At 41.9% G+C, this 12735-nt stretch overlaps 1 protein-coding gene across 1 annotated transcript in view; it reads left to right on the top strand.

The window, feature by feature from the left end:
• OBSCN (obscurin, cytoskeletal calmodulin and titin-interacting RhoGEF) overlaps positions 1–12735 on the top strand; it is a 2124484-nt gene that overhangs the window by 905914 nt on the left and 1205835 nt on the right. Inside the window, exons 79-80 of the mRNA XM_078665296.1 lie at positions 564–782; positions 2950–2992. Of these exons, the coding sequence (XP_078521422.1) occupies positions 564–782; positions 2950–2992 (262 nt within the window). The remainder of the gene's footprint in view (positions 1–563; positions 783–2949; positions 2993–12735) is intronic.

Genomic DNA, 12735 nt, shown 5'->3' with positions numbered 1-12735 from the left:
CTGTACATTTTGTTATAAGCTTCAAAGTTGGCCTCCTGAACTGCATTCCTTTTAATCTTGTCAGTCTCGTCTCTGCTTCCATGGGCATAGAAAAAAATTGTAGTGGGCACCACAGAACCATATATACAGCCGTGTGACTGCATGAACCGAGTGTCTTCACTATCACCTGAGATGTACTGTTGTTGAGTCGGAGCAGTGAAACCATAGGACAGCACAGGAGATCAATTTCAAGTTTTCTTGATCAGTTTAGTGCCCAGAGGAGAGTCAAGATATTCAAGGTGTGAGGAATCAGCAAGAAATTAGAATATCAAATAAAAAGATCATTACTGAAGGTAAGTAACTTGTTTGTCAACATCTTATATTACAAAATATGAAGGGTTGTTGTTGTGAACTTGCCAAAAGTGTCTAAACTTTACTATTTGTTATGGAATATGTAGTTTTAAGCCGGTAATTTCTCATTCCTTGCTAAACTGTGGAGCAAAAATATGAAAAAAGCCTCTTCTGTTGTAAAATTAACAATGTTGACAGAACGAACGTTTTCAACCATGCTCCCTTGTTTCCAGGATCTCCATCACCAACAGTCACATGGCTGAAAGAAGAATCGCCAGAAGATGTTCTTTGGATAAAGATAGATACACCTGGGTACAAGGTGGTCAGCTCCAACCTCCATCACAGTTTGATCCTGCTAGATGTTGGCAAGGAATACGCCGGAACTTACACATGTATTGCAACCAATAAACATGGGCAGTCTATCTGTTCAGCCTCTCTAGAAGTTATGGAAGGTATGTTCCTATATCCTTGTGACCTTTGCAGCTACTTTGTTTAGATAGTGTTGCACATCACATATCTGCATCAAACCTCTGTTGTCTGGCTCTGTAAGTAGCGACTCATGCTTAATGCCTTCTTAGTCAGACTAAGAAAAAGTTGAGCTATACTTCTGTTGAATGTGACTTCTTGAGAAAGGGAGTCCGAACTTTCATTTTAACTGTATCATCTAACATTGAGATATATCTTAGTCTCCTCAGGACTTTATAAATAACTATAAAAGAGCCATAAAACCTGATTATGAATCGTCCTTATTGGGCTGATGTATTTATTGCACCTATTAAATAGCAATACCTCAGGGTGTGTAGTATTTAGTGGGCGTAGTAAGTACCTCATAGTCAGAATTGACTCCTGAAAAATAGAAAATTGCATGCTAAAATAGTTTTTTACTTCATCTGTGTCTGCATATATTGGAGTTTTTGGCTTATAAACACCAGCAGGAGACCTTCTAAGAATTATCGTAGGACAGTTAACGTTGTGTCCACCGTACTCCTTTTTGTGCATATAAAGCAGGGACAAGTCCTATGCCAGTTGGTAGTCGCACTTCTACTTAGGGATCACGTAACGGAATGTTTTACAATAGTGTCTGTAGTTCTAGATTTTTTTTATTATTTTTCTTGTAAGCACCTTAAGTTTGGAGTTGTCTGCCCTATAATTTGATTTGTTCCAAAACACACAGTCCTAAAGAAGTCACCCCTTGCCGCATCAGAGCATGATCATCACTGGATGTCAATGTAATAGGAAAAAGTCTGTAATGCTTCCCAATGTCAGTATGTAAAGGAATACATTATTTCTAGAGCAGGAGGGAATTTGACAAACTAAAGGCTTGAACAGCAAATTGTCTGTCAGTCCTCTGCTCCAAATTAGAAGGCAGAATGCAAATCAGGTGGAGGTTGGAAAATTGTTTTGGCCGGGTTCCCAAAAGTGCCCATGTATGTTGCAGGGTTTAAAAACTAAAGAACAGGATTCTCAACAGGTTTTATCTACCGAAACCCTATGGGCAAATAGCACTTGGTAGATCGTTTGCACTTGGAAAAATAACACTTGTGCAAATAGCGCACTGGCAAATATCATCCAACTTGACAGGTCGAACCTGAAATAGAATGAGCACCAACATGTTAATCAGGGCTCAAGTACTTGTATGTATTCAGCACGCTCTGTCTTTGATTACAGCCTTGGTGCTAATACTTTTGTGGTGCTACTTCCCAAGTGAGGAGGTATTTGCTTGTGTGCTGTAATCAAGCTTTATAGATATTGCATATGGTATGTTGACTGCCTCCTACTTTATGCAGTTTGGGCAGTCTAATTTAAAGTTCAGTAGAAGAAGGTATTTCACTGGAACTAAACGGAAGTTTGTTATGACCCTGGCACGGCCAGTGTAGGCTCCCTGGACAATTAGTTCTATTTTAGCTTTTTGTGTGCCAAGTTCTGGTACTGTGGGCAATTAAAGTAAATGTGATGGTGAATTCAGAAAGTTGAAAAGTTCCAGCAATAAGTGTCTAATTGCTGGCATTATCGAACTTTAAGTGAGACCCCCTAAGAAAATTCCCTGCGCATCTGAATGAAGACCTTCAGATGTAATAACTCACAACCTACAAAGCACCAGCAACACCCAGAAAAGTTTGTGTGTGATTTGTGTAGGAGTTTGACTAAAAGTGAACATTTCGGTGTATGTTCATGAGTGGTCAAATATAGAAGATGAAAAGTAGCAGGAATAAGGTGAAACACAGTGCAGCATCACATTTCAGCCCCACGCTGAAGAGCAGGCAGGTGCCCATACTCCCATCCTGCACACATTCTCATAGAAAAGAGATAGATCACTCAAAGGAACTCTAAGGACTCCAGATATTAATAACATGTGGTGATGTTGCTTTGTTTAATCAACGGGTGGAATGTTTAGGGCTTCCCTTTAGTGATGCATGCCATTGGATCTTCCCTCCAATTGGCAACCTTCATCCAAAATCTCTAATTCATTCTAGTCTCACCCTAAGAACAGGCTGCTTATAAATGTTCTTTGAGAAAATAGTCTGAAATGTTAAATGTTCCTACTACTTTGAAGGCCGCCTTTCTAATTTTGTTTTATAGACTTGCTTTCTGTAACATCTTTCCATGTTCCTTTTTTAGATAAAGATGCTGATAAACTGACCAAAGATGCAATACCTCGCAGGTATGTCATTTTTTTCATAAGTTAAACCGCTTGTTCTTTCTATTTATGAAAGAGATAGATTTTCAACCTTCAAAGGTTTGGCAACATGCTTGATGTCAGACATTGCATGCATGTGCATGCAAGTAAAGAGATCGTTATTAGGAAATAAGTAACATATGAGATTAGGAAGATATGTGTGGGTTTTGTAGTCACTATGAATGTGGTCACCGTTCTTGGAGTGGGAGTTGGGTTGAACATCGTTGCTCTGAAATGAAGATGCCTCTACCAGATTTATATTCTTCGGTACAGCGTGCACTTGTGCAGGGTTCCCTGTTCTTAATCTGTTTTGGGCTTGCTTTCGTTGTTGAATTTACTAGCGAGCACCACTTAAAAACACAGGGAACATTAAAGAAATACAGATGTCCTTCTGTTTACTTTGTAATACATGTATTGGAAAGGATCACTGCAGTATGCAAGCTATGCACTTACTGTGTGTGCCACAGGTAAGTCTCAAGTGTAGCCACTGGTGTGTAATACACATAAGAAATGCATTTAAATTACCTCTGTAAGTCATACATTCAACTGTGTGTGTTTCTCTCTTTCTGTATGTGTCTTTGACTCTTTCAGTCTGTGCCTCGATATTTCTCCTCACTTGCTTAGTCTCTTCGTCTCCTACTTACTGACCCCAATTCACAAAGATTTTGCTGTGAATAGGTGTGTGAAAGAAAGTGGGTTATTACTTTGGGTAAATGTGAGTCCACTACAAGGAGGCCACAGGGTTGTCCGCCTAAAACACAGTTTAAAACTGGGCTTAACCTCCTGGTAACTATAGCACAGAGCAAATAGGCTTAACCTAAGAAAATGAGTAAAGTATTTAGCAGAAACAAAACAGTTAGAAAATCAAAACACAACACAATAAATATCCAACAAACAATTTCTAAAAAGAGAAATAAAAATTAATGAACAAATTAACACCAAAATGACAAAAATCCAGTAATGGGAATTGTGGATACATATTTTTAAATATTTAAGGCAAAAAAGTGCCAAGGAAAAAACAAATCACAATTCAGAAGTCCTTTTCGTGGTTGACCAGGACCATCAGGCCGACCACGATGAAGCACGGGTGGGATACACCAAGCGGGCCATCACAGTCAAAGATTCTACCTACTGACTTATTCTCTGAAACGTAAGTTGAAGTCCTCCAACGGGGCAAGGTTGTAGGCTGTATCCGACAATGTCCTCGTGAAGCCTGATAGCAGTTGTGAAGGTCCAGCTGAAGCTGTTGGTTTTGGTGGAAAAATCTCAGGGAGGGACAAACTCAAATTTTGCGGCCACATATCACACAAGCAGATATTCCTGCCCAAAGGCCTAAGCCCCTGTTTCTGATTTGGGAGACTTTCACAACTCATTAAGTAAAAGTACTGACAGGGGCCAGCTGCTAGCAAGCTAGTGTGAATTAGACTACTGGAGGCTCAGGCAGACACATTCTAACGTATTAAAAGCCACTTTTCATAAATACTTATTAAAAGTCTGAATTGGATTTTCAGCAAACATTAAAAATAGTGTTGGAATTATTCCAGTAGCTTGTCCAAGAATAGCAGAGTTAAGATGTTATTATGCACTTTAGATTTTAACATAGGACAGCTATTATTATTATTATTGCGTCGTGTAAAGCACTCAGCTACCCATAAGGGTTTCTCAGCGCTAGGTAGAAGGTGAGGCATACAGGCCCATCTGGCTTAGAACATCCAGATATTTAGGTTCTTATAGAACACGGTTAGAGAGATGCAGCTTCTCAAAGATACTGGGTTGGCATTCCACAATTTCGTCCCTAGGTATGCAAAGGAGCGGCCTCCCATGCGAGCCTGTTGGGTTCTAGGCACTGTGCACAGGTCCCGGTTAAGTGAACACAGCGTGCGTGAGCTGGTACGGTGCCACCAATTTTAGGTTATATCTTGGACATGTGCCAGATCTAACCATGTACATGTAGCACAGGGCTTTGAATTGCATATGTTTTTTTCACTGTAAGCCAATGGAATTTGAGAAGGAGGTTTGATACAGAAGCATGTTTTGGGAGATGATAAGAGTCTAGCCGTGGAGTTCTGGACTGCTTGTAGATGTTGAATGGATGCCTTATCGGCTCCTTAATACAGGATGTTGCCATAGTCTATTCTTGAGAGTATCAAGGCTTGGATCACAGTCCTTTGGGCTGATTATGGAATCATCCAAATAATTTTTGTAACCCACTTCAACACTGCAAAGCAGGTGGAGGCCAACTTTGCAGCCTGAGGTTTTTATTGACAGGCTTTCGTCCAGCCAGAATCCAAAGTGCATTACCCTAATGACAGTTCAGAATGGGTCCCCAGGAACACTAGCCAATGCTGTTGACCCAAAGCCGAGACCATAAGCTTGCCTAAGACCATAACCTTGGGCTTTTCCATGTTAACTTTGAGTGAATTGCTATTTATCGAAGTGGAAATCCATCCCAGACACAGGTTTAGGGCCCCGGTGTTGTGTCCCTGTGCTGATGACAAGGAGAAGATGATTTGAGTGTCATCTGCATGAGAGAATTTGGTCAGGCTGCAACTTTTCACCACATCTATGAGTGGGCGAACATAAACATTGAGTAGTATCGGGCTTAGGGCTGAGCCCTGCGTGACTCCGGAAGTAAGAGCACATGGCTCTAAACTGGCACTGGCTGAGAAAACCTGAAACGTGTGGTCTTTACAAAACAAAGTTATCCAGGCTAAGTCTGTTCCTTGGAGACTTACTGCCCTTTTAGAATGAAAATAGCTTTTAGGGCTAGTCCCTCTAGGTACATGTCAACACTAAATTCTTGCATGTACCACTTTTAAGTACTAGACACCCTAACAGGTGTGCTACAAGGCCTACTTAGGGGTGACTTATTTAATATTTAAAAGTTGAGCTCTTTCTTGTAAAAAATGACTATTTTGACAGATTTGCTTGCTGGTTTAAAAGCTGCAGGAGCCAGGCTCCACTGGTAGGCCTGTAGATATATTTTCTCTGTCAGCCTAGTGGATGACACACCATGTGCTGCAGCCCACAGGTGGCATTTAAACTTTCCATGCTATTACATATTATCTACACCACATACTAAGGCTTTACTGAGAAATTAAATATGCCAATTAGGAGTTAGTCAATGTTACCAGGGTTTAGCTGTCGGAGCACATACACAGCACAGAGCAGTTACTCTGAATTTACAATTGCTCTGCAAATACTTAACTTCTGCAAAAATACAGTTTTTATGGGCAGATCCAAGTGTATTCTGAGTAAATATATGAAAATGTCCATAACAAATATGTGAACAGTCCTTTTGCTAATTTCCTAGTGATACGATGTCATTAGCAAAAATGTAATAGATCTGTGCATTGTAGGTTTCCTACTATGATCTGTTTACATGTATGACTTTTAGAGGATTCGCTGATATTTCATGATTGACATCTAATAATAGAAATCCACAATAATCCCCTTTAATATTCTTGGAAATCTACAGAAATCATCGATATCCTTAGGTACTCCTCCCCGTGTTTACTTTTGCAGACAGGACCATTAGCACATGTACTTTAGCAGATGTAACTATTTTTATTTATTTCACCATATGGATAGCTGGACAAATCCTTCCTATACACCTGTTATATATATTGTTATTGGGTGTTTTTCACTGCTAATATGTCCACTTACTCCATTGTTCTTTGACACTAAAGACCCTATTCCCAAAGGTCAATTTACATGTGTAAATGTATTGATGTGTAAATTTACTCCTGCACTTAGCAATAGCTTTTCTGTTTTTTTGCTGTCCATTGTTTTCCAAGTGTAAAGTTATTAGTAGGCGAGGACTTACAAGTCTTGACCCTCTGGTTTAGCCTCCTAGAACAGGATTTCTGGGTGTAAACTCGTGACTTCTAACTTTTTACACACAGACAGAGGTAACCATCATTGGGGCGGAGAGTTCCCTACTGTAAAGTTTAGTCAAATATATTAAAGTTTATTGTATATTAAACTTTCAAAAATATAAAAAAAATATTTTATGAAATGTTCATCTAAAATAATTGCATTTACTTATTTTAAATACTGAAATTAATAAAATATGTTACAGCACATTAACTTAAATATGTATTAAATAATTGTTTATTTAAAATATATGGATATCATTTAGAAATAATAGTCCTAAAGAATAGAAAAAAAATCATATACTTTTTTTATTTAATATGTATTACAATTTAGTGAACACTATGTATATAATTAATTCTCACAGTTTAACCCCTTCCGTGCTCATGACAAGCTCAGCTTGTCATGAGGCACGGTGCTCGTGTGCTCATGACGAGCTGAGCTCATCATGACCACACCCATTAATATTGATCCTCAGCACAGAAGAAGATTATCTCAAGCAGCGATGGTGTTAAAAAGTGAGTTTATGACGCAATATACTAAGAAATAGTCATACAATCAATAACATAGATCTAAACAATTTGTCTGGGGGAAGAAAAAAACATACATGGTCTGAAAGAAGAAATGTTTGGTTATTAAATTAAAAGAGAAAATACAGTATATATATATATATATATATATATATATATATATGTGTGTGTGTGAGTGTGTGTGTGTGTGTGTGTGTGTGTGTGTGTGTAACATAACAATACTAGCAAGAGACATGCATAAATATGTCTGATAATAACAAAAGAAAAGTCAGGGAGATTGAAGAACTTCTTGTTGAGTAGGTGAATATACAAAGGAACGTTTTGCACTATCATCTAAAAACTGTGTACCAAGAGACGATAAACTTAAACGCTTCAAGGTCAAAGACAGAGGGTAAAAACATCTTGTATCTAATCTGTGATTGTAATAAAGTGCATACCACCATCCCTGGAAAGAGAATTTATAAAAGTCCTTAAAGTTCTTGGCGAGCTGCTGAAAAGTAACTGCTAAAATTAAGTCCAGAATGCGTGTGTTAACTGAGGATGTACCTTAATCACTAGATAAGCTTCATAAAAAGATGTTAGGGAATAAACAGAGAACAGTAGCGTGAAAGTTAATATGGGACCAAATTTGTTTCCAAAAATGATATACAGAAGGGCAGGGGGAAAGTAAGTGTTTTAAATCAGCATGTGCTAAAGAGCATTTCCAGCATTTATCAGAAGTAGCAGGGTATTACATATAACGAAAAGAGCCTGTGTGGTGGTTGCTGCCCTAGAGGATTTTCTGATCTTGATCCAAATTGTTGTCCAAAGGGGAATTGACCAGTCTACCCCCAAATCAGACTCCCAAGATAGTTCTACTTTTTGTACTCCCTATCAGTCGCAGAAGAAAGTAGATAGGAGTAAATAGTAGATGCCCTGGGGTAAGTATGCATATTACAAAAAACAGGGGTCCCTAGTAGTTCAGGGATCTTTCGCAAAAATGATAGACATACGCTCAATAGTATGTATGACCTTTGTCCAGCCGGACAGGAATTTTAATTAAAGTGATAAGCAAGAATAAAGAGGATTTTTTACACAGTGGGTGCAGCCAGCAACCCACAGGGGACAAGACAAAACAAGGGGATGGGGTTAGAACGAACAAGGCGGTCTGTATACTAGTAGTTCAGTGAACAGACAAAAATACATTTTAGAAGCATCATTGTATACAATTTATACTTTTCATTTTACATATGACGCTAAAATGTCGATGACGTTTCGATGCCTATTGTGAAATGAGTGGCATCATCTTCAGGACAGAGAATAAAAAAGCTTGTCTTGAAAATCTCTAGGCAATTTTTTGGCCTACACATATATTTATACATACAAATTTTCGGAAAAAAGGGGGAGGAAAAATGAAAACAAGGGTAAGTACTAGCATTAGCATGTAACATATCTGACCATCCAAAACAAAAGTGTGTTTTCCATGTGCAACAGATGGCAATTAAAATCAAGTGAAGTCACATGCGATTTCCGGCGCAGTGGGGGGACTGGTGGGGACGTTGTATGAAATAAAATGAACGAATTGTTTTACAGTTACTGTGCCTAAGTATATACAAGAGAAGCACGTGAAGTGAAATGACGCGGTTTAGGATCATGGCGTTTCATGCCGTCAGTGCCGGGCGGGTCTGTAATGCGCAAATACGTCTCACTGCATTGAAATGAAAGGTGACGTGCAGGTTGTTTCAGAGTAATTAACGATAGGTTTAGGGCCATTGTTTTCTGGACACTGTGCACGGTTGGCGCGGGCACCCGGGCAGGCTTATTTAAGATTCCGCGGTGAGGTCTCGAGTGAGATAAACATGCTGCGCGGTAGTGAACAGACGGTTAAATGACATGCTTATCGTGCGATTTACCAGATTTAGGTCCAAACATTGTTTATTTCCAGGGGGCGGTGCCCAATATCAAGGGACATATGGTGGGGTACTAAATTATCTGAGCATTTTCCTGCCAAAAAGCGGGTAGAGAGGGGTAAATACGAGGGTTAAAGTGAAAATTGAATCGCATAATAAGTACACGCAATATAATTACCAAACCAGGGCAAGAAAGCCTCTTCATAGGAGACCGGACCGATCGTGTCTCACTAGGGAAAATAGTTGAAATTAATTCATATTACAGTTACAGCTACTGAAGGGTTTTTAAAGTTTCAGGAAGAGGCGAGAGAGCTACGCTTTAGCGAGTACTTACTTCCTGGTTGGGTTGCTCGATGGCAATTCTGGGCTCAGATGGGCGGGGATCGCTGGAGTGCTCGTGGGTGAAGTGAAGATAAAGTGGTTTCTGATAGATACATCTGCCGTGTGGATTCCTCACCTTGTGAATATCCCCCTTGCGTCAGCAACGTTCGGAAATTTTCTTCGTAGTACGCCGATGTGGGCGACGTCACAGGAGCACGGCATCGCGCGCGACTCCGTCTGACGTCACCGACCCCATATCAGGCCCACGCCGGCGTGATGACGTCAGTTCCCTTTTTTCCGCGTCTTCGACGCTAACGGTGTTCGGGATCTTCTGCGATACTTAGTATCTAGCTGTTAATTATTTGTCACTGTTTCTCTTTTGCGACTTGATTCTTCACCGAAGATGTCGTCGAGGAAAACAGGCTTTAAGCAATGTAGGTCTTGTGCCCGCATGATGTCTATCACTGACCCACATAAGGATTGTTTGTGGTGTCTTGGTTCGGGCCACGACGTCAAAAACTGCAATTCCTGTTTTAAAATGAATCCAAAGGCGCTTCGGGAGCGTGAAGCTACACTACTTTTGGCGAAAGTAAAACAGGATACTGGAAGATATTCGAGATCGACGTAACGAAGATCGAAGTCGAAGCAAAGGTCTCGATCGAAGTCGAGATCGGCGTCGAGATCCAGAGCGGGTTCGAGATCTGGAGAGGAGTCGAGATCTAAAGCGAAGTCAAGATCCAGAGAAAGATCTAGGTCTAGATCTAAGTCGGCTTCAGGTCACGCTTCGAGCTCCTCGAGGAGAAAGCATAAGAGGAGGAAGCACAGTTCGAAGCATCATTCGGAGAAGGAATCCTCTGACTCGAAGAAAAAGTCTCACAAACACCGTAAAGACTTTGTCTCTCCTTCGCCTGCCTTGTCAAAAGAAGGTTCTCCGACTCCGGAGACGGAGCCGGATCCGGTATCCTCGCATCCTTCGGAGCATGAAGAGGAAGAAGAGGTGATTCCTCAAGAACCGGCTCCAATGGAGACTCCTGTGGACCCAGAAGGTCAGAGTGAGAATGTGTCGGAACGGCCTCCATTGGAACATCCGGTAGGTCCGTACCCTCCCTTTCCTGGTCCCGGTCAGGATCCCTCCCATTTTCTCAATGCGATGTTTGGAGTATATTCTAGGGCAATGTACCCCGCTGGAGCGCCTGTTGGTCCCATGGGTCCATTATCGTACAATCTGGGTATTCCTCAGTCGTACGCCCCAGCTCCATTTATGCCTTTCATGCCGGCGCCTCTTCCACCTTGGCTCGGTACGGCTCCACCGAGGTCTTCGACTCCGCATGCGGCTTCGCCGACTCCGGATCGACCTCGTAGTCGAGATCGAGGTACCACACCTGTTCATGATTCTCGTCCTACTACTCCGGCTCCTCGATCGACGTCGGAACCGGCTCCGTCGGAGTCGTTACCGGATCCGTCGACTTCGATTCGATTGGAGTGGTCGAGGCGAAGAGCTCAGCGTCTTCTCGAGCAAAGAGATGATGAAAGTTCTGATGTGGAAGAAGGCGAGCTTCCTGATCATGATGATGATTTCGATGAACTTCGGGATGCTAGTGGTCTGGAACTCTCTCCCGAGTGGGGTCTACCTTCGACTTCTGATGCTCCGTCTAGGGATGTGGCACCCTATCACGTGGTTATTAGGAAGGCTGCTGATCTTCTTAACTTAAAGCTGCCCACAGTGGAATACAAGCCCAACATCCTCACTGAAGTCTTGCACTCTCCCTCTTCAATTGTTGAGCCTACACTGCCATTTACTGATGCCTTGATGGATCCAATAAAGGAGATTTGGAAGAGGCCATTATCTGTTCCTGCAGTTTCAAGAGTTATTGCGAGGCGCTATAGGGTGGCTCCTGATGACCCTGCTTTTCTTTCTACACATCCATCTCCAGAAAGTCTTGTGGTACAGGCGGCTTGCTCTAATAGGGCTGCAGGCTCTTTCCCTCAAGTGCCAGCTGACAAAGAATCTAAGAAATTAGATCAGTCTGCGAAGAAGACTTTCTCTTCTGGGAGCATGGCTCTTAAGTCATCAAATGCTACTTGCCTTTTAGGTAGGTATGTGCATGCACTAATGGACTCAGTGAAGCAATTGTCATCAAAACTTCCTGAGGAGGATAGGAAGAACTTTAATGAAGTGATCTCTGACACTCAGGCTGCTGCCCGCATGGTCATTCAGAGCGGCATGGACACTGTGGATTCTGTTGCTAGAATTATGGGTTCATCTATTGCGACCAGGAGAGCCGCATGGTTAAAGTCGTCGGATTTCTCTGCGGATGTGCAGTCTACATTGCTGGACTTACCTTTTGAAGGAACTGGCCTTTTTGGTAAGAAGGCTGATGTAGCCTTGGAAAGGTTTAAGGACAGCCGTGCCACCGCAAGATCTTTGGGTCTGCAAATGAGAGGGTCTACGACTAGAAAATTCAGAGGATTCGGTAGATCTTCTTTTCGTCCCTTCAAGCAGGGCCAACAGCAGCAGCAGCAGAACCCTCTATATAAGTCCTATAGAGGTAGACAGAAGGGTCGTGGACGTGGACGTCAAGTCTCCTCTTCCTCCACTTCCTCCAATAATGCCCAACCCCCGCCCGCATCAGCAAAGCAGCCCTAGATCCACCATTCTGGATCATGTAGGGCCAGTAGGGGGTCGGCTTACTCATTTTCTACGAGATTGGGAATCGGTTACATCAGATCTTTGGGTTCTCAATCTCGTAGAGAATGGGTATGCACTTCCTTTTCAGGAGTTCCCTCCCAATTACCCTCCTTGCCAAGGTTATTGTTCGGAGGACCACCTGCTTCTCCTGCAGGTATGAAGTCCTGGCTCTATTTCGAAAGGGTGCAATAGAGGTGGTTCCAGAGCAGGAGAGGGGTCAAGGGTGCTACTCCCGGTATTTCTTGATTCCCAAGAAGGATGGCAGGCTTCGGCCGATCCTGGATCTCAGGATTTTGAACCTCTATCTCAAACAGGAGAAGTTCAAAATGCTCACCCTTGCTCAGGTTCTTCTGGCGCTGATGGAAGAAGACTGGATGGTGTCGATCGACTTGCAGGATGCGTATTTTCACATCCCAATCTTGAAGT

Source organism: Lissotriton helveticus, chromosome 10 (genome assembly GCF_964261635.1).
Source record: "Lissotriton helveticus chromosome 10, aLisHel1.1, whole genome shotgun sequence".
Classification (NCBI taxonomy): domain Eukaryota; kingdom Metazoa; phylum Chordata; class Amphibia; order Caudata; family Salamandridae; genus Lissotriton; species Lissotriton helveticus.
The sequence above is the reverse complement of the archived record's forward strand: the minus strand, read 5'-3'. Positions and strand labels throughout refer to the sequence as shown.